Source organism: Bacillus rossius, chromosome 3 (assembly GCF_032445375.1).
Source record: "Bacillus rossius redtenbacheri isolate Brsri chromosome 3, Brsri_v3, whole genome shotgun sequence".
In the NCBI taxonomy this organism is placed as follows: Eukaryota; Metazoa; Arthropoda; class Insecta; order Phasmatodea; family Bacillidae; genus Bacillus; species Bacillus rossius.
Window position 1 is genome coordinate 55,876,140 of NC_086332.1, and position 23,306 is coordinate 55,899,445.

Consider the following 23,306-nt stretch of genomic DNA (forward strand, 5'->3'; position numbering starts at 1 on the left):
GGCCTTTATAAGCTTATACGAGTGCTTTTGTAAAACACTTGTAACTTATAAATCATTCTTGATAGTTACTACTGTGCCCGGCAGTCATCTTGGCGTCTCTCAGTGCGGGGGTGCGGGGACAGCGGGACCGGAGAAAGAAGAAGGGGTAAGCAGGCGACACGTAGCCGAGAGCCGTGTAGTAGCTGTTAGGGAAATATCGCCCTTCAGTGTATACCCGAAAATGGAAGGCGAAGGTGGCAGCTCGCAGAGGCGCGGTAAAGTGATACACAGCGGAGAGCGGGAAATAATAAAAACCGTGATGCAGTGTTGTGATGAAGAAGCGAAAAATAAATGTCTGCTCAAACAATTATCATGGAAAGAGAACTTCACACTTACATTAAACAAATGATATAATATATTTATGAGGTTTTGAAGGTTATAATATGGATTCTAAAGTGGAAGTACAATGCAAATTGTATTTACATTTATAATAAATAATCGATTAAAGGTGCATTCAAATATAAAGCCACACATACACAAGCATTTTTTAAATGCCATTATCGTTGGTAGTCAGGTGTTTCCTAAACGACTGACATGAAGTTAAAGCAGCAAATATAACATAACAAGCTCCATGTTTACTTAAATGTAAATCCAGCGCTAAATGGCACGTTTTAGGTACGGAAACCGGATATCGATAAGGGCTAGACTGGCTCCGGCGTCATCAACTGTGAGATAGCTTTCGCGCAGAAAGCTACAACTGCGTAATGTTTTGGTCGTTTGCTTTTTCTTGTGAGACTTTTTTTAAAATAACTTTGAGAACACAATGAATTGAGAAGCATAGTTTTAAATTTATTTTAAATACTAAGTGACCTAGTTTTCCAAAATAAATCGTGTCTGGTTTTCGCTAGTTACTGAGTTAACAATATTTCAATTAATTTTGTTTTGCATAATAATTAGCAGACACCGTAAGTATATTTGATGGGACAAAGTAAAACTTTGCAGGTTTAGATAATAGTTTGTTACTTTTCCTGACAGATGAGTACAAATATTCGAGCACAACCACTGCAATTTACACAATGTTACACTTATGAAGTACAAGTACAATTCATAGGATTTATAACTTTTGGTTTGGTAACCCAGCGCTCTTAGCCAAAAGGCCTTACCGCCCTGGGGCCCCCACGGGCGTGGATACAGACTTACGTAGTGTAGGAAGTCACGCGCCAAATATTTTCTATTCTGCTAGTACAAACCTGGCCGCTGACCTTGACAATAGGGTATCGCTTGCTCTTCGCCCTCCCCTTTACCACATACAGGACTAGGGAGCTCAGACGCCAAGTTATCTGCCGGGCACAGTATGTTGTATTTTTTGTTAAATGGGTCCTAGATTGTTATATTGTGTCTTGAGTTGTGAGTTTCGCACGCTTCTTTGTAAAAGAAAATTTAATGGCAACGAGTCCCAAACACTTTAATTTTCCTAGACAGTTGGCTCTTCTGTGATTTGCCATTTTGTGTAACCAGATGAAACTAGACAGTCACCTACTGTACTTTCTCTCTATGACACTATTAATGTTTGGATGGTCTGGTTAATTAAAAAAAAACTATAAAATAAACCAAAAACTAACATTTAAAATTTTCTGTGATAAGGTCTACGGGAATGTGTACAGTCTGTTTTTAAACACCAGTCAACTCCAAGGAATACCGTGTTTACACCTAGACTTTTAACGAAGATAAAGTTCTATAAGGGCGAAACTGGCTCGCGTATCACACGTCTCTCGGATTGCCGTGCAGCCTTCGCGTCGGTTACATTCTCTATGGTATTTTAAAGGTTGTCCTTAGAATATTAAGAGGGATTAGGCCCCGCCATCTTGAATTTTTACAAATTTTTACTATAATTTTAATTTTTAACTATTTATCCCAAGTTTTGGGGTATCAAGGCATAAATCATATCTCCTGGATCTTCTGTACCTTTGTTGCAACCACATATTTACTAAAATTGTGTAAGCGCCGCGAGGAAATAACTTATTATTTCACGTGGGCGACTACAACTATCATGATAGTCACACCAGTTCACAAGTGTTGACTTGAGCAAGTATCCAAAGTTAATTTATGTGCCATGTTAACCTATCTTAAATTATGTTGCTATTGGAGAGTAGGAAAATTTTCTAAAAAAAAAAAAAATTCTTGGTTATGTATTTCTAAATAATTTTCTTAGGAAAAATTTCCCACTCGCATCTCTATCGAGGACACATGTCAACCAAAAAAAAATGGTTGCAAATAATAAGAGCTTTCTACCTTCAAGCGTTGTAACATGAATTTTGATACATCCTGTATATAAAGTTTTTCAGTATGAGAAGAGCCTAATAAAATTATTCCAAGGTTAATTTTCTTTAGATTTTTTGGGCCACAGCGCTTGAAGTTTAATCAACCACATAATTCAACTTTGATTTGGTTCCGTACAGAAGTGAAGTTCAGTAATTGTTTCGTCAGCTACAGGATATCAAGTATGAGAGCGCCTTCGAACACAAAGACTCTTAGGCCATTGTCACCCTCAGACTTCGTTGCAGTAAATGCTGCTCGTTGCTTTCTGGCCTAATTATTCCCGCGAGGATTTATGCAACACAAAGTAATGCAAATTACTCTGGTGCGCCGGGAGGAGGAGCAGAAAAAAAAAACTGCCTGTTTATTTTGCGCGTTGAATTAAAATCTGCGAGAAGTAGAAATAAGACCGAACGGGGCGACGCCCCCTGGAGAGTTGAATTTCATTATTGGATTTTAAATACGTAATGGGCGTAGGCGTTGTGAGTAAGGAGGGATGGGGACGGGGCAAAGGAGGAATTGCAGAGGCTGGAGAAGTCACGAGTGCTCAGGCCGTGCAGAAAGAAATGAGCAAGTGAAGAGGAACGGTGGAAGTTTGGGGTGGGGTTGGGTCTCGGAGGAAGGAGGAAAGGGAAGCACGCCGACTGAAAATACATTGTTCTAATTCATTGCAGTGCATTAGCGCGAGGGAGTTCTAGGGCTGAGTCCCCGCCCCGAAGAGACAGCTCCAACTCTATGACTCGTCCCACGTTGAAGATTCTGCCCGGGAACAACCCCGTTTTCGGGACCTGGGGGTGTCTCTTGAAACATCCAAGGATCACGTCTTGGTGAGTTATCTCTCGTGAACTACGTGCCGCTGGACATTTCAATGTAGTCCGACATTCGTTCTCACTCTTCCATGTGAAACTAAAAACATAGCTCTTGGTATACGGCATTTGGTGGGAGTAACTTCTAGAATGGAACGGAAGTCGCATGGAACGCAAACGTGTAACCACGGTGCTGCCATCTGTGGCGAATGGCGCGAAACAAAGTTCACAAAGCAAAAGTGAAACTTTAAATTATTAACTGTTTAATAAATTTTTAACTGAGTGGGCAATATCTTAATAAAATTCTTGTTGAAAATCAGATCCTAAGTCGGGATGAATTTTTTTTTAAATTTCCATTCCCTTTTATCGCATATCGTTTCATTATATAATTTAAATTTTCGGTCTGTTAATTAAATGATTCAAAATTTGACGTTGCTGCTCCAGCAGCGAATTCTAGCCACTGGTTTGGAAACTACTTGTGATTCGCGTTATGAAATCTAAAATGTAGTGAATACACAATTTTATTATATTTATCACCCTCGGCATTATTTTAAATTTCGTGTCTGATTTTCATATTATAATTGTATTTTCAACATGGGAACACATGAATTTGCTCTTTGTCGAGCTTAGATGTTTACACATTATTGGCGAGTACTGAAAGCTTGTTAACGTTATTTATACGATGGGTAATTTCAAGTGGCATTTTTGGGCAACAGAATCCAGTCCGTACAAAATCTTCGCTATTTCAGCGGTGTTTAGAACACGCATACACCACGCAATGAGCAGCGTGGTTTCTGTTCAGTTAACAAAGTTAATCATTCACTGAGACATTGCTGGAAGCTTGGGTGACTACGCCGGCGCCTGGGTTACTCTCTGCTAGACTTGTGTCCAGGTTGAGCTGGACTCATAATGATCCGTCGCATCCGTCCCTCGCCCGTCCATCCGTTAACAAAAAGTTCCATCAACCCGACCCTTACCAAACTTTAACTTTTTATTTAGAATCTCAACTGTTTCTGAAAGGCATTGCCTTTATTTTAAAAAGGTTTTTTTTAGTGTGAGTATATGTTTAGCTACTTCCAAATTACGATTTTAACTTGCGAATGAACACGTTTTAAAGTTTGAAATTTGAAACCAAAATTAACCGAGACACGAAAGTGTAACTAAAAAAGTATTGCAAATCAAAAATATATTAAAATAAATATAACAGAAAAATAAATAATTTTTTATAAGTGCTTAGAGAACAAGATCGTCAAACCAATAAATATTAACAAGATAAATTTTCTCAGAAAATTAAACCTTTTAGTCAGTTGGCAGCATCAAGTTGAAAAATCTAATAGACGTGCGGATCATTGTGAATCACTCGGCTTGTTGACGGACAGAAGGTCGGATGACGGATGCTCGTTGAGAGTCCACCATTACTCTCGAATCTGCAGCCTCCTTAGTCAAGTGCTCCATCAAAGGATGACTTGCGGGCCGTGGGTCCCGCCTGATAATCAGCCAATCACTGCTGGTGTGCACTCGACATACCAAATACACTGTTAACAATTATCACCTTGAATTCATGAATAACGCGGTTCACAAGTTATCCAGTACTTTTCGAAATTGTGTGAGCTATCTTCACAAAATTACAGACATTGATTTCACTTACTTTAAATTAGAACTCACAAGAATTGTATTGAGAGGGAGTATTAAAAAAAACCTTCAAACGTTTGTAAAATCCCACAGTAAAAATATACTTTTTACTTCCTCGAGCATGGTTACCCTTTCAACAACGATCCACAGAATTAGTTATCTGGAACTACAAAGAACTCGCTCGTTAACTGAAGGCAGGTAGATTCTTATTCAAGAGTCTGCAAATTTACTGTAAATTTTTAACGTTGTAACTTTTTGGAAACTGCTCCAAACAAGTGATAGTTTGTCATTGAAAATCTTTGAATTCCTACAGTTTATATCAATGACTTAAAATTCACTAATTAATAAATTTTTGTGATTACTCCCATAAATCTAAGCTCATATTCCCGGTATAAGTACATGGATTCACACGTCAGGTAGAGCTAGTCAACATAATTACCGTTCAATATTATTTATTTTGTGCAAACTGTAAAATCATTGTTGAGTGATTCTGGCTAAGAGCCAGGTTCGATGCCCGTCTGAATAAGTACTTATTCTCTTGTGGAAAATTTCCTGACTGGGTTTTGTGTTTTCCTTCGTTTCGACACTACGGAAGGCAAATTATCGCAGAACCGCCATGGGTGCGACGCTGATTTCACACCACAGCTCTGTCTGGGACTAAAACGGTCAATAATGCTCACGATTAATCATCACAGTCACATACACCATTTCACGGATTAAAACTTGGAGTGCGCACTATACCCTCGAGCTCACACTTATTTCTTTGCTTATTTACAAACCACCGCACGGGGGTCTGGTGCATTAATTCAGCTACACGGTTCGAGACCGCCAATTTGTCGTCGTGGGGAATACACAGTGTTCAAATATTCATCCGCGATTACAACGGGCGCGAGTGCTGTTCGCGCTAGCCGAGTATACGCAGGGCAGTATTTAGTACACAGAGCGACGCCACGCGGTGTTGGTACATCTAACTCGCATTGTAGAGGATTCGGACTAAAAGTTTGGTGTGGTCCGGTCACATTCTCTTCTGTTTTCTTTTCTTTTTTTGATGTGTAGACATTTGAACTCTCTGTATACAGTATTTGGCAGGAATAATTTCGTGATAATATAACGTTTATGCAATTTTTTTAAACAACCAATAGGGTACCTTGTGATTCGATATTTCTTTGATTGAGGGTATCTAATTGGGTTAGCGTCCTCCAGATTAACAGTGAACCAAAGAAGAAGTATTACAAAGTCAAAATTATTTTAACATTAGCATATCACGTATCGACCGAATTTTTCCGGTCTCTATCTATATAAGTACTATCGTACATCCTATTTTTGTAGAATATGATATAAATAGTATTTTTTTTAATGGTCTTTGCATATGAATACTGCCATACTTAAATTGTTGATCCGGACACACATAAAAAACACACACATACCAATAGTAGGTATAGACACAAAAGATTCGTGGTTACAATTCACGATAGGCTATAATCCAAATGCGTTTAACTTTTTTTACTGCTTCAGGGATTGGACCACAGTTTGCGTGAAGGAATCTGAACCAATTATTAATAACCTTCAACAAGAAGTAATAAATTACAAACATTGCAGTTAATAGGTGTCGCGTATCTGTAGCCAATGAACAGAGGTAATTTTCCCGAATGCAAAAGTTCTTGAACAGATGATGAAAGGGAGACAAATTCTTGAGAGATAAATGAAATCAAGAATTGAGTGGAGCTACTACTTAAAAGTCAGCAGCCAATGAACAGGTGACGTATGCTCAAGTATGCAGAGGATCGTGGAGTTAGTCATGGAGGTCAATGAACCCGCGAATTTTTCCAGGCCCCAAATATAGATAATTATTCAAGAAAATTCGATCAATTGATGAGCTTTTGGTAAAAACAATTATAGTCCAAGAATCTAATTTAGCCTTTTTTTGTCTATTCTGTGATGATCCCTTTTGGGTATGCATATAACTAACTACCTTTTACAACATAAACATAGTATGTACGATATGAGGCTCTGAAATATGGTGCTTTCAGCAGAAACAGCCATTTCCCAAGTATTTTCAGAAAAAAAACCCATCGATTTAAGTAAAAATAACCATTGAAAACGTTATTTTTTTTAAAAAAAATAAAAACATTGTTCACGGTATTTTAAGCAAAAATAACTATTTTCCTTAGTATTAGCCAATTTTGTATTTACTTTTGTGTACTATCCTGTACATGTTTCCAACTATCATTTTTACATTTAAGTTGTTTAATGGTTGGTTTTCAATTGCTTGCCTTGTATCAATAATCAATAAAGATTATTCTCATTTTTGTACACTCTGACGAATTTTTTGGCAAAAAAATAAAACTTAGTCCAGAACCAAGATAGTTTCATGCCTAATTGTTTAACTATATTTGCAATTAACTACAGTTATATATGAAGAAGCATTCGATGCAAGTAAAACGGTTGGTAAACAACCTCTTCCCCAATGAATTTATTTTCATGATCCGTTGTTTTTCTCTGCATGAGCATTTATGTGACTTTAATGTTTCGTTACCTCGTGCGTAATGCAAAAACTAATACAATTTACAATCTTCACTAGAGCTTCAACAACTAAAATTTAACTAGTGAAAGGTCACATCTAAATTATTTGGAGTCTGAATCTCTAATTGGATTCGAAAAAAGTGCCTCGAATATGAATCTAGGTCTCAAATTTCGAAAGTAAAATAAAAAATCAACAACGGTATTAAGACAATCAATATCCTTTTCCCAGGTTAAATATTTTGAATCAATGCATAAAAAATTTTATTTACTAAATTACACACACATATATATATATATATATATATATATATATATATATATATATATATATATAGGTATATATATATATATATGTGTGTGTAATTTAGTAAATAAAATTAGTTTATTATTTATTAGTTTAGTAAATAAAATAAAACCTAGATTCATATTCGAGGCACTTTTTTCGAATCCAATTAGAGATTCAGACTCCAAATAATTTAGATGTGACCTTTCACTAGTTATATATATATATATATATATATATATATACCTATATATATATATATATATATAAGAATGGCATTTGAGAAGCGGTAATAGTATAAGTACAAAGAATAAAACAAAATACCTTGCAAACTTCACACTTTAAAGTATTTATTATTTTTTAATTCGCTTCATTTCCTTTGATTTTTTTTTTCAAATATTTTACCTCGAATCTCAAATCTTTCAAATACTAGCGTTTCGATGATATTAGAAGGTTCGAGTATTCTACCGCCCCTCCCTGCTTATAACACATTATGTTACAATAAAGATATTTACAGAAACCAATTCTAATACACATTATGGCTCATTTTCAAAAGTATTTCTTCCGGTTATATTTGATGTGAACTTCAATTCACGCTGTTAAAAATTGCCACCTTAAAATAAATAACACTGGTAATACATTATCTAGGGATCTTCCTAAATTTACGTATACTAAGTTCGCCTGCCTTGAACATGAATGATCTGGGGTCTATTAGTAAAAACATTCAAAAACGTATTAAGACCCGTGCGAAAACACACTCTTATCATCCACGTGAGCATGTATCCTTTTTAAACCAAAAAAAAAAACCAATTCTGGAAATTACGGCGTAGTTTCCACGGAGATCCAATTATCTGAAACAACGAATAACCTCTTCTTTTATTTGAGGAGGATTATTCGTTGAAGTAAAATCCGTGAATCTATCTTACTTTCGAACAGTGCAGTTACTCCATTCGCATGTCCGCGGCACGCGAGCGCCCGCAGCGCGAGGGTATTGCGTTCCTTTATGCGCTGCGCTCGTGCACGCGCACTTCCTTATTAGCTTCCCCCCCCCCCCTCCTTCCCTGGCGGGCTCGGGCGAATGGGCACGTCGCGCGTGCAGCTGACGGTTTCGCGGGGACAAAGACTTAACAAACAATAATAACAACCATGCACGCATTTTCATGTGCATGCTTCTATTTTTTATTTTATTGCGGTTGCCGTGGGGCTTTGGTCTTCTATTCCTATCAGCCGCATGCAGATTTCATTATGCGGGTTCCTCCATCCGTTAAGAAATGAGATACGACGCCATCTTGGATTGAGCATTATTTATATTTTTTTACCGTTAGTGACAGAAAATTTTCGTTGTGTATTCCGTATGATATATTGACCACACTGACATTTTTATTACAATTTAAATCATTCTTAAAAATTAGTACTGTACCGAACTTTGATAATTTTGTAATGGGGAAATATTTTTTCCCGTAAATATTGAGAAAAGATGGTTAAATATCGGAAAAATCCGCAGATTCGTTTCGCGATAGGATAAAATGGAACTATGTAGGGGAGACCGGGGCTAGTTGCAACAGGGGCAAGTTGCAACAGTGGCTCTAAATCATTAACCGATGGTACTAGTGTCGCACCACTAATGGAAGGAAAGGAACAACACGTAATCTTAACGTTATTAGTTCGACAAGTTGTAAACAGATCGCGCTTGGCTTCAGTCGTGCACAACATTCCTACTGTAGTCGCGAGTAAACTCACGCACGGATTACTTAGCTGCTGTTATGTTGAATGTGTTTCTCGAAATTTAATATATTTGTACTTCTAAAGGCAGCTTATAGTGTTGTACTTATCTGTATATAATGGCAAATGTTTTATAACAACGCTTCTAAGTGAATGACGGTAAGTAAATTCAAGTTGTGTATCGGGGCTAGTTGCAACACATGTTGCAAATTACCCCAGATATCAAGGATTTTTTTTAAAGGTTAAACATCAATTCATTTGTATTTCACTCGATTTCAACGTTTATACCGATATGTTCGCGTTACATTAGCCTACGTATGTTAACTAACATAATTTGTTTTTGTAAACTTTTAGGTCTTCACTCAACTATTTTATACATAAACATTGTTTTAATTCATCTTAGAAGTTACGAATATCTGAAACCAAATTAAATAATCGAGAACTAGAATGCCGCAATTACTGTTTATAATATTTATGTTTATAAATTCATTTTGTGAAAAAATGTAATAACTATTTTTAGTTATTATAGCTATTATTTTCCCATTGCAGTTACGATGAGAACGTATAAGAAGAAGACGAATCGAGGGGAAACACCACAGGATGTCATGGAGAGGGCAGGTCAACTTGTTTTAGCCAATCCAAACTCCAAAGACTGTTCCGTACGACAGATAGCAAAGATGTACAACATTCACTACTCTACACTGTCAAGATACATACAAAATCTTAAGAAGAAAAACATGGATATAACAACAGAACAACCTGAATTCAGTTTTGTCTCAGCGAGTTATCTACAGCCGCGGTGTGTTTTCAGTGCCGAACAAGAGTGTCAATTTGTCGAGTATCTCAAACGTAATTCGGAAATTATGTTTGGGCTAACACCAGCAGAAGTGCGCAAGCTTGCATATGAGTGTACACTAAAGTTGGGATTACAGAGTGTGGACCCTTGGAAAGTTAATGAGTGCGCCGGTCCAGATTGGTTTTCCGGTTTTATGAAGCGCAATAATGAACTATCTGTCAGGCAGCCTGAAGCCACGAGCCTTGGGTGATGTACTTCGTTCAACATGCATAACGTTTCCGAATTTTTCAATAAACTATCATCCGTTCTCACACGTGATAATATTTCAGCCTCCCGAATTTACAATATGGACGAGACTGGAGTGGCAACTGTTTTGAAACCTGGCAAAACAGTTGCTAAAAGGGGAGTCAAACAAGTATGATCAGTAACTGCAGCAGAATGTAGAGAAATGATTACTGTAGCGACAGCTTTGTGCGCAATAGGAACAACTTTGCCACCCTTGTTTTTTTTTCCCTCGGAAGAACTTCAAATATCATTTTATACGTGATGGACCGGTAGGTTGCATAGGTACTGGCACAAAATCTGGTTGGCAAACAGAGGAAACATTCATCACATTTATGGATCATTTTGTCTATCTTACGTTACGATCTCCTGAAAATCCAGTGCTTTTGCTTCTGGACAACCACTGTTCACACATCAGCTGCCAAGTCATAGATTTGTGCAAGAAAAGAGGCGTAGTTCTTTCGTTTCCTCCACACTGTTCCCATCGCTTGCAGCCTTTGGACGTTTCAGTTTTTGGACCTATTTAAAAGGCGGTGTGAAACTGGAATTAATTCCTGGCACAAAACAAATCTCGGCAAGACTCTAACCATATTCGATTTGCCAGCAATAGTGAAAGATGCCACCAGCAAACATTAGGTACATCAGGTTTTCAGAAAACTGGTAGTTCGCCTTTCAACCCTAACATATTTTCAGAAGAAGAATTGGCCCCTGCTTTCGTTACTGACCAACCAGATCCACATAGTTGTCAGACAGGCATTCAGGGAAGCGTTTCTTCTGAACCTGATGTGCATTCTGGACCCAGCATTATTGAAACAAGTGCTGAAACAAACATTCTTGCAATACGTGGTCCAAGTGTTTCCATTCAAGAGATTGTGCGTCCTTTCCCAAAAGCTCCACCTAGAGGGGAAACCTCTTGCAGAGGGAGGAAGAAAAGGAAGTCTGGAGTTCTCACTGACACTCCTGAAAAGAGAGCGATTGAAGAAGAAAAATGTAACAGTGAAGAAAGGAAAAGGAAAAAGGCTGAAGCTGAAGAAAGGAAACTACATGTAATCAATAAAAAGAAAATTCAGAAACCTTCACAAAATGACAAGAAAGAAAAAAGGACAGAAAATTGTAAGAAAGTAACAAAAAGAAAATTAAACTTTAAATAAGTTAGTTGTAGTGACGAACAGGACGAGATGTGTTTAGTGTGCATGACAAAATACAACAGGAATGAAGAATGGGTTCAATGCACATCTTGCCAAAAATGGGCGCATTGGTCTTGTGCAAGAAAAAACCCTATGTATATGTGTAACGACTGTGAAACAGATGATTCTGATACATGGGAGTAAGTGTTGCAAGTTACCCCAGCTGGTGTTGCAACTTGCCCCAGATCTGGGGCAAGTTGCAACACTTACATCACCATGAATACATAGATATAGATTTTAATACTTAACTGCTTTCTATGTTCTGGTAATGTTATGTGACACCTAAGAGTTTCTAAAAAAACATTCATTTTATTATAGTTTGATTTTTACCGAAACATAAATACTACAATGCAAAATGTGAAAAGTGTTGCAACTAGCCCCGGCCTCCCCTACTTCTAACATCCCGCCAGGACTCTCATTGACTCACAGCTCATGTGAGGGACGCGGGGACCGATGAAAAATTACCGACCAGAGAAGTGTCAGATCACAGGCTACCGAATGGAGACGTCTCACACGGCATTTGACCGAGTGGGACCGAGAACTGTGGGGTCTAACCTAGAGCTCATTCCACTTGCACATTTTTCCAGTCCAAAGTGATGGTTTATCGTGATAATATTTTTCGCCACTGTAGCATATCGTTGTATTGTGAGAGAATGCATTTTTTTATTTACATTACTTAGATTTTTCAGGGCTAAGAAAAGACAGGGTATGTTAAAGTACATATTTCCTCATTGGCTAAGTTGAGTGTGGAACGAACTTCTTTATTCAATAAGAACCTTTTATAAATATATATATAGCAAATATGGACAATGAGTATTAAAACGTGTCAAACAACAGAATTTATCTCGATAAATTAGCTTCTCTGATTATATTTCATTATTAACTAAATCGTCACTACGTGAAAATACATTTGGTAATAAACCTAAATAAATTTTATAGCTAGGGGCAGGTGTTTTCCGCAAAAAAAAACGCCTGACCACTTATTAGACAAGCTATAGTTCCCTTACGTTTGGCGGCGGTATGCGAGAGAAACAATTGTCCTATTTGGCTGGGCCAGTCACAACGTGTTGGCTTCAGCACTGGATGGCTGTGATTCGTCCGCCCACAGTACGACATGGCGAGGTACAGGATTTCAACCGATCACGAAACACGGACGACACCAAAGTATTTCAAAAAACACATTGTTCCTAAAACTTTAGGCGAAAAAATCCACGGGCTCCTGTACACGGATTGAAAACGGTTCGAATTGCAATATGGAGTGTTTCTACCCCTAGCTCCCTCCTTTGACGGAACGTCTCTGCGCGCTTTTGATCCGCGGGCTGGTGCTACCGCTGGCTGGAGGGGCGGGTGAGGTGATCGATTGATCGATACTCGGACTGTTCGTTAGCGCTCGATGTGCGATCTCTCAGTCGCAGTCCGGAGACGCGGACGTCTCTGGAACTCGCGAGACGCGACGGGAAGGAAGAAGAAGAAGAAGAAGAAGGGGGTAAAAAAGACGCCTGAGCTACACAAAAGAAGAGGGGGAGAAAAGCTTGTTGATAGAGAAGGGGGGGGGGGTGGTAAAAAAAATAAACATCGAAGGGATTTGCCGGAGCAGGCCTGAGAGCAGATAAAACCCTGAGACGCGCGCGTGCGTAAAGAAAGTGGACGAGCCACATTAAAACTTAAGGGCGCCGCCTACTTGGAGAGCGCAGAGACGTGCAGAGCCTTGGAAATCCGGCTTTTATTCGAAAACTATTCCACGTATTGTTTTGCGGTTTGGCTACGAAAAGCATTTAAGGAACAGCTTACAGACCTATAATAGTGAGACGTTCTATTTTCCCTTACTAATAGGTAAGTTTTGACTGTGAAAATGGCTAAAACGGCACTTTTTGCGGCGAGATTTAGGTAAGAAGATTCATTTTCCCGGGCTTCGGAAAATTATAGACCCGTAGAATGCACCTTTGTCTTGCGTCGCGTGATAAAAAAATATAGTTTCGTAGATGAAAATCGATGGTTCTACGATGCAGTTCTAAAGCACTGCATGCCAGTAAGACACTCCAGTGAAGTGGCGCCACCACGCGCTCCGCTCGGCCGCTATCAGTCCGGGAGGGGAAGTAGCCTTGAGCGGCGGGAAGGTGGGTATGCGGGGGGAAAAGATCCGGCTGGTAGGGGGAGTGCCCAGCTGCTGCGTGTCGCTAACCTGAGTCTAGGGCAGTAGCTGTCTTTGACAGACGCACAGTGCGAGGTGCGAGATAATAGTTCGTACATCCATCATCCTGCGTGCGTGCTCTGATACTTGTGAATGTGTGTGGGTGAATTGACTCGCGTCAAGTGCCAGTAGAACGTTTAGCCTTTATACCCATTTAGAAAGGTTTGATTTACAAAGGTATGGAATCTGCGAGAAAGCAAGTTTTGAATGAAGACAAAAGAAGAGGTAAAAAACGTCACTTGCGTCTGAATGCAGTTCGAAAGAAAAGGAAATGGAACAAAGGGAAAGTTTTACGTTTAGTTGACGGCAGGTAAGTGTGTTGTACATTTATTAAGAAACATGTTAGCCTTCACTTTCAGTTGAAAAGGTTATATAGCATAATTTTTTATATTCCTTTACTATCCATTTAAGCTGTATTAAATTTAAATGTTCTTTCTTTCACAGGCTGCGTTACGTGAAAAACCATGAAACAAGGTTTTCCAACTATACTTCACATGAGTCTTTCAGTACATCCAAACACGCGGGGAATATAGAAAATGCTGTTGAAAGGAAAACCCAGACAGACAGTGAGACTTGCTACATAACGTTGTCTCCAGCAAGGTTTGAATAATAGTTTTTTTCAACAATTACTTAAGAATAATTAAAGGGCAAAATGCCGAAAGAAGGTGTCTCTTACTTTTCTAGCACGGATAAAACGTCTATAACGCATGAATACCTGTATATGAATATTACGTAGGCCTATACACATACATAAAATAGTCCACTACATTACTGCATAGTTTTATAGCATGCTTTCCCGTATGAGATTCATGAAACGTTTCCTTAAATGTTTCCAAATACTTCTGCACTGAATGAAAATTAATAAAAAAGTAATATGCCTGTTCTTGACACATTTATCTTAAATGTCGTGTGTGTATGTATTTATAATAGCTTACATAAATACGTTCCATCATTTTATGACTGAGAACTGAAAATAAATTGACTCTACATCGGAATCAGTGAATATTCGTTATTACTTACGATTTTTCACAGATTCAATTTGATGAAACATCTCAATCAGTAAACTGTAGAAAACTACATATTAACTTTGTTAAACCAATAATTGAAATAGTGAAACATATTAATTCGCAAATTTAATTTGTAAGATTTCGCGCTCAATTTATGAGGCGGTATTTTTTCATAATATAATATTAGTGTTTTCAGTCCACATACTTTTAAATTCAACCTAAATATTATATCTAACTCAACTACTATCATAAGAAATGGTAGCGTAGTGGTCAGGTCATCGGCTTTCGGCTGCAGACAACACGGATCAAATCATTCTTCCGATAAACTCGTTAGCAAATTGTAAAGTAGGTAACAGTATTCTACAAACATAGGAATATGGAAGAAATAAAAGAATATAATCTTTCATTTTTTATTTAAATTACTTATGATTAAAATTTAGATCTTTATTAACACTTATAAATAGTACTTCAGTTGCGTAGTTACATTTTATGTTAAAAGAAAGTTGAAGGGTTATACCTAGTAACAATTGTATATAACTTATGTGAGCGTTTTCAAAATATTATTTGTTTATAGCTTTTTACTGTTACCATCGCTGAGCGGTTGGGAGTGTTGTTGTTTGCTGTATTCAAATACTGTTTAACATATCTTCCATTACGCCTACAGTTAATAAATTATTTTGTTTTAACGGTTATATAATTAAAATATTCTGAGACGTGGTATTTTTGTTTTACACAGCAATGTTGTAATTTCACAATTGGAACATTGAGCCAAACTTTGCGACATAATTAATGAAATATATTATTAATTTTAGCCTACTAATAATGTCAACAATAATAGTTGTTTACAATTTTAATAGCGTATTTGATTATTATTTCAAGGAAAATCATATCTTTAATTTTGTTTTGTTTTAGGTGTTCCACCTCTCCCGGCGATACTGCTTCACATGATCAAGTAGACATCGATGGAGCAGGTTGTTCGTTTTGGACAAACGAAATATTGGCGACACCGCAGAAAGTCACAACTACTGATTATCCTACAGAAGAATATGATGTTACTGGAATATTTTCAGACACGGAACAAGAGTCAAAATCGGTCACAAGTGACTACGCTCAGCTTCTTGAAGGCGTGGAGAAACTTTCGTCACCAGCATCTTCACCCGAACAAACCTCTCCTAAAAAAACTTTCAGCTCTGAATCATCAACCTTTCCGATACAAGGCCGTCGACTGTTTGATGTTGACTTTCTATTCAAAGAAATGTCGCGCATCAGCCAACATAACAAAGTGTTTCAGTGTTCGTTTGAAAATATGCGATTAATAAAAGAACATAAAAATGGAATGATAAGTAAATTTGATTTCAAGTGTAATATGTGTGGTACTGTTGAATCTATTTTCTCGGAGGACCCCCAAACAAATAAAGTCAACTGTAACATGGCATGGGTGAACAGTATGTTGTTAACGGGCCAAAGTTTTACACAGTTACAAGACATAACTTCAACTTTGGAAATGCCTTGCATGGCCAAGGAGACTTTCAACAAATGTCAAAAATCCCTATCTTCTGTTATACACGATGTCGCATGTCAAAGTATGGAAGCCGCTGGCAAAGAAGAAGCAAGATTGGCAGTAGAAAATGGCAGTGTGGATGTCGACGGAGTTCCTCTCATAGCAGTTGTCACTGATGGAGCTTGGTGTAAACGATCGTATGGAAACAAATATGATGCTCTTTCTGGGGTGGTAAGTTTGTGTATTACGTAATCTTATTGCGTGTTGAATAATAATTTGTAGGCAATCTGTGTTATATCAGTAATTATGTATTATTAGTAACTAAAATAAGTTCATGACAGTGTGAACAACACGTAATAGTTATTTTGTTAATATTTCCTTCTTTTGTAGATAAATGCGACAATTTAAATTCTTTATAAGTGCAAACATTGTATAGTTATTTTGTGATAGACCTGTTTGCTAGTATGAAAGTCTTTTAGGCCTACCGGCATAGAGCCATATACTTAGAGCCTATTGGCATAATGCCAGACATTCGAAATAATGTAATTATCCTGATTATACAATGTTCGTTACCTTACATTAAGTTTTACAGCGAACAGATTAAATATGCTTGTTTTTTTTTCTTATAGGCTTGCATAGTAGGAAAAGAAACAAAAAAAGTTATCTTCGCAAGCACTAGGAATCGATACTGCTGCATATGTTCACGAGCAAACAGTAAAAATGAGACGCCAAAGGACCACGTCTGTTTCAAAAATTGGAACAAGTCTTCAAATGCCATGGAATCTGACATCATAGTGGAAGGTTTCAAATGCAGTGTTTCCATGCATAACCTGAAATATCATCAGCTGATTGGTGAGTCACAAGGTGATCAGTTAATTTCAGATGTTATTAATTATTATGTATTTGTGTCGATAGTATATTTTCGAAATAATTTCAATGCCGTGTGGTATTTAATGTTTTTATTTCCGACGTCGCACGTTTCATATGTTTTCATACAATGCTGCATATTGTAACGAACTGAAATGTAGCGCTTTTGTAACAGCTACTTCCTAAATATACAGAAAGGTATTAGCTCTACAATGTTTATAAATGTAACCTCGCGAAGAGTAGGTATTAAATATTGTGAACTATATGAAAATAGTTAGCCTCAGAGCAGTAACCGAGCGCTCTGATATGTCTACAAGTAGAACGTGCATATGTGGCCATTTCGAGTTAAAAATGATTTGGTAGTTTTCTGTAGGTATTTTTCAGTGAGCCATTGTATGTAAGTAGTTGTGTTAATTAAAGAAATGTTGTCTTGCACTTGTATTTCATACCCCAGAAATAGCATAGCCATACAATTCAGAGCCTACCACTATGTTAATATATGTACTTCTTTGAGGGCTTAACTGCAGATTTATGTCTTGGTATGGTTCTTAGGAATATTTTTAAAGGGTATGCAAGGTATAAAGTTTTCCATTTAGCCGAAAAAAGGACCCAAAAATATTGTAAAGTATGCGGCCTTAGTTTTAATATTTGTGAGAAATAGAGTATTGAAGTCTTATCTTGTTTAAGGCCATGTTACAGCGTTTAACGGCCCTTCAAAAACAATAATTTTTAATCAATGTTTTGTCTATACAGAAAAATCACCCAGTTTTAACAATACCACCTTAAACGTTTTATTAAAGTATTGTCATACCAATAAACATAACAGTTTTTTTCCAATATTTCTAAATAAGTTAACGCCAATTTTTTGCCCGAAAATGAGATAAAGAATGACAAAATAATGTATGCGGCCGAATTATACGTGGTAGATTTAAATAGCTTCTAAGGATTTGTTCACAGTTTCATTTCACGGAGTCATGAATTTTCTCAATTCATTACATTGGAAACTAACTGATAAATTTAACTCATTATTTTCGAAACGCTGCAACATGGCCTTGTATTTTTTTTCGTATATAAATAAATACCTATACATTCATCACATTAGTACGTAGCGTGTTGTAAACATTTTCAGGAGATGGCGATAGCAGCATTATGACCCAGTTGGTGAAGGCTCAGCCATATGGTCCAAATTTTACAATCACCAAAATTGAATGTACTAACCACATACTGCGAAATTACCTTCGAAGGATACGTTGTATTGCTCAAAAGACGAAAAACGAAATTGGTTCCGTTTCTCCTGTTCTACGAAAGGCTGTATCTGACAAACAACTCCGCCTTCGAGCTGCAGTCACCGGAGCTGTGCAGCATAGGCGTGCTCAAAAAGAGTTTCCAATTCACAGAAAAATTGAGGAGTTAAAACTTGACATTTACAATGGTCCATTTCACGTATTTGGTGACCACTCAGGATGCGCAATTAGAGGTTATTTCTGTAGCGGATTGAAAGAAAACGAGGAAAACCTTGTACCGCCTCTTCAAGAGGCAGGTATATGGTCAGAAATAATAGCAGCTCGAAACATTGTTGCACATCATGCTGTAAGCCTTTTACATAATGTCAATACTAATACAGCAGAGTCTTTCAATAATGTGGTTTGCAAGCATGTTTCAAGTAAACGAGTAAACTTTTGTTTGAGTGGTGGCTACCAAACAAGAAGCGAGCTCTCTGTAATTTCTTTTAATTCAGGTCCTCAAACACAGTCCTTTATCCATAAAGGTTTAACAAACAGTAGTCCTGGAAACATCACTAAAGCTCACATACAGCGCAAGGAACGTTCATCAGAGAAAAGAAAGCTCAGGAGGCTGACAAACCCACAAACATTTAAGCGCAGAAAGTTGTATGTGACAGGTCCTGACAAGGATTATGGCTGTGTAGAACAACGCATACCTGACATGGAACCAGACGAATATGCAAGACAGACACAGGAATTTCTCGCTAGTCTTTGTAAAACGGATGAAGAACGAGAAAATCTACAAATCGCTACCAAAGGGCAAAATGATTCTGTTTTCTGGAAATCAGAAAGAATCAAGCGACTGACAGCATCAAATTTCGGTAGAATCTGTAACATGAAGAAATCCACTAAGCGAGCAAAATCCGTTGTCAATATATTGTACAGTAGGTTTTCAGGGACGGAGGCCACAAGGTATGGATTGGAAAATGAGCATAGCGCCATTCAGGATTTTGAAGTGAACTTTGGTAAGAAGGTGGCTCGCTGTGGCTTATTCGTCGATAAGGAACACCCATGGCTGGCAGCAACACCTGACGGTCTTGTTGGAGATGATGGTATCCTTGAAGTAAAATGTCCTGCCGTAGCTGCCAGAATGTCTCCACAAGAAGCAGTGGAACAGAAAAAAGTAACATTTTGTAACATTGTGGATGGTAAAATGTTTCTGAAGAAAGGACATGCTTACATGTACCAAGTGCAGGGACAACTGCATATTACCAATCGTAAGTACTGTTATTTCGTCCTTTGGACACCACGTGGCTTACTAGTGCAACAAATTGAAAGAGAGAACAGTTTCTGGAAAGAAAAAATGATCAACAAACTGACACAGTTTTACATGACGTGCCTTCTACCGGAAATAATAGATCCACGTTATCCTAGGAATATGGAAATCAGGGAACCTGATAATACACTGTAAACAATTGATGGACAATAGCCTTATATGTAAGCCAAAATTACCACAAACAGTACAGGTAAATTCCCATTTTTAAAGAAGGATATTAACAACAAAAATGATTTCATAAAGATTACAGTTAGGCCTATAGATTTTTGTTTTCTAGTCCAATAAACAATTGAAACATAGAAAATTGGCGTACTAGTTTGACGAAAGATGTTTGAAATGATACAGTTATACAGACAAGTGCCCAGTTGCCAGTTTCCGTGCCAACAGAAAAAAAACCTTATGTTTGTGTATGCTGTGAAATACTTAAATCAATATAATGTAACAGTGTAATTGGCATGCAGTGTCTTATAACTTTGCACTTAGATTATATTATTATGGGCCGTATCTCATTGTGAATCGTTTTAAAAGATATACGTAAAATGTTTGTTTCACTCTACATGTTATATTGTGCGCTGATAGTTTACTACTAGTATCGAGCAGCTGTTTATTTTTATTTTTGGTTTTGATGTATTAACATTAGTTTCATTATTTGTATTTGCACCGTATTATTTATCAAGAGTGTTCGAAACGAAATAATTTGTTATACTGAATCTGAAATAGTTGTATGAATATATTTATTTTTGTATGTTTAAATATGTAAGGTGGAATATTTTTTTGTGTAAACAATTAGTATGTATGTTCAGAGCTATTGTATTGTAGCTATTGTCTCAACAGTTTCAAAACATTAAGCCAGTTTTTTACCATTTACTTAAGCTGATTCATGGTGACAACTGTCTTATTTTGTGGTACAAATTACATAGATGTATAACCTGTAGTAAGAATGAACATAACAATTCTCATAGATATAAAATGTAAATAAAATATGTAAATGTGGTATTGTTGAATGAGCATTAGGTGTTGTGTGAATAATATATTTTGTTATGAATGTTGTAATTTACAAGAAAGATATTTATATACATATGTTGTAAAATATACACATATCCATACACACTTTGCAGCAAGTGATTTCATTACATACCCTTCCATTTTATTTTGGCATTTTGTATACACTGCCAAAGGAAAAGTTTAATTACGATTTACTACCAATCTGTACAAAGTGCCTACAAGAGGTTTACATTTGTGGATACATGTGCCTCTGTAGTACATTATTATTGTAATAGTGAACGAATATTAAATTCACACATCTGGTACTTTAAATTTAAGTAGGAATATGAAGAAAACATACATTATAGTATTTGTTACATTAAGAAGGATCACAAACACACATGGTATTACCCATATTAAAATAAGAATAATATATAAATACATTAAGATTAGAAACATTACAGAGTTTACATTACTTAAGACCGACGACAATAAATAGGGATGTAGTACGTTGAGTAACATTGTCATATATTACATGACAAATTAATCCTTTAGTACACTCACTAGGTCATTGAATAATCTAAGACAATCATAAGAATAAACTCAGGCAATATAGAACGGCCTATACGAGTACACAAACGAATAAACATTAGACTACTAGTTAACTTACAGTACAACAAAAACTAAACATGTCTTAATTTTTTATAAAATATTTCATAAGTTTATTTATGACCCGCAGTGAAATTTACAGTTTTTTTGTCCTGAAATAAAATTGCATTCGCTATGTTCTTTCTAGACATCGTTTTCCGCACTATCTCTTAAAAATTGTGAGCTGTAGCGCTAAGCAGCACACAGGCTGACGAACATATAAGAATAAATTTAGCCAATCAGTGTACGCTAATGCGTAGCAAGTTTAATAGTTCAGTCGGTAATAATCTAAATTATTTGTTATTAAATGCAATAGAAACAAAACGATCTCATTTGATAGCAAATGTAGATAGTTGTTTTAAAGTACCACAAATTTGAAACACCATTTGTTAATTCACAGCCAACCATATAAGGAGTGAGGCAATCATCGTTTACGTAACATATGAGAGGCTAATATTGATAATGGTGTAAGTCACTTATATTCCGAAGCACTAGTGTTACATTAAATATGTTTCATACGAAAGCCCCTCTAAATTATTTAATATTTATTAACTTTCTCACAATCATTCAAGCACTTAGTTGGTTCTGTCTTTTAAATATCGTAACAAATAATTGTTTTGTTAAAAATTGGTAATGTGCCTTATTCCACTATCATTCTAAGCCTTTCATATCATTGCATGCAGTTACGGCATTCATAATAAAAGGCCACTTATATTTTCCGAGTTTGAATAGGAAAATATATCTTTATTCGTTAACCATTTTTACTAAAGCCTGTTCTACAGTGACACGGAACCGTAAGCAACGGAAACGCATAACGGAAACTCAAACGCAATCGCAAGAGTTGTGTTGCCAATCTCATGCCGAAGCGTTTCCGTGTCCGCTTGCGTCCACTGTTGCAAGTATATTAAAATATTCGTTTTTGTGAGTTCACTGTAGAACGGACCTAATGATTTATAAGAACGGCTGAAAACAATAGCGTCCGAAATGAAATATGCTAGATGTATTTTACTGCAGAACAATAAACGGCGATTGTTTCATCAGCTGCAAAATATTGCATACAAACACAACTTTAAAAGCAACAGAGCATTCGTTTAATGGGTAATAATAATTATATTATAGTTTCTTCATTCCAAAAGAAAGTATCATGGCATAAAAATATCTTTCACGATTCTCTGAAGTGTAATCTGGCCTTAGTTCAGCGCGGAAATCCTAAACAATGACATTCCGCCGCATGCGCCAGCCAAGTGTCTCGAGGTGCCGGCTCGGTGCCGGGAAGCGGACACCGCGTTCACTATCTGCCTCGCGCCCTTTCCCCTGCCCCCGCACTCTCCCACCCAGGTGTCTGCTCGGCGGTCGGGTGGGGGAAGACACCATCCCGCCTTTCGAGGGGCGGAAAGCCACGGCGAGTAGTTCCAGCGTCTGCCGCGATTCCTGCACGAAGATGAGCCCGTCCAAGCGCGCGAAGTGATTTTCCCACGGACATAGGCGGCGCCCTTAAGGCTCAGTCGTGCAACGGGAGCGGAAGGAGCTTAGCGGCGCGAAAGAAATCTTGAAGGAAACTGGAAAATAACGCGGGGATGAGATGGCACAAAGATCGATGGTCTGAAAGGAGTATTATGGAAGGCTTCAGGCGTCCAGCGTCCCTCTTAGCCTTTGTTACTTAGAGAACAGTAGGGCGCACGTGGGCGAAGTAAGGCGCTCACACGCAAAAAACAAGCTTGTTACACATACGCAGAGACCGGGAAAATTTAGCGAGTTCAATGACCTACAGGCTAAGCTCCGTGATCCTCCATGCACTCCGGCAAATTACATCCGCTCATTGGCTACTGACTCGTGACAACTTTTTTCTATGGGATGCTCGTTATTCAATACTTATTTTGTTGATAGTTATTCACTGTCCCAGAGTCCTTCTGATAAACTGTGGCCTAATCACTGAAACATCAAAAAGCAAACGTATTTGAATTCTAGCCTATCGCAAAATGCACCCGCGAATTTTTCAGTCTCTGCACATACGTAAAAGTAT

General features: G+C 37.3%; 2 protein-coding genes across 8 annotated transcripts in view; one reads left to right on the forward strand and one right to left on the reverse strand.

Annotated features, from left to right (window-relative positions):
• LOC134530713 (uncharacterized) overlaps positions 1–23,306 on the reverse strand; it is a 451,350-nt gene that overhangs the window by 323,055 nt on the left and 104,989 nt on the right. The window lies entirely within an intron of this gene.
• LOC134530712 (uncharacterized) lies at positions 13,238–22,767 on the forward strand. 3 transcript variants are annotated; one of them, XM_063365813.1, is made up of 5 exons: positions 13,238–14,027; positions 14,162–14,317; positions 15,637–16,456; positions 16,855–17,077; positions 18,222–22,767. In XM_063365813.1, the coding sequence occupies exons 1-5, from the start codon at positions 13,897–13,899 to the stop codon at positions 19,784–19,786; spliced, it is 2,895 nt and encodes a 964-aa protein (XP_063221883.1). In that variant the 5' UTR covers positions 13,238–13,896; the 3' UTR covers positions 19,787–22,767. The 3 variants fall into 3 exon arrangements, with proteins under 3 accessions (XP_063221883.1, XP_063221884.1, XP_063221885.1); XM_063365814.1 differs by having other exon boundaries at positions 16,855–22,767; XM_063365815.1 differs by having other exon boundaries at positions 15,637–22,767.

Coding starts and splice junctions, on each gene's coding strand:
- LOC134530712 (XM_063365813.1), top strand. CDS start 13,897: ATGGAATCTGCGAGAAAGCAAGTTTTGAATGAAGACAAAAGAAGAGGT. Junction 14,318..15,636: donor ATAACGTTGTCTCCAGCAAG/GTTTGAATAATA, acceptor GTTTTGTTTTAG/GTGTTCCACCTCTCCCGGCG. Junction 17,078..18,221: donor GAAATATCATCAGCTGATTG/GTGAGTCACAAG, acceptor AAACATTTTCAG/GAGATGGCGATAGCAGCATT.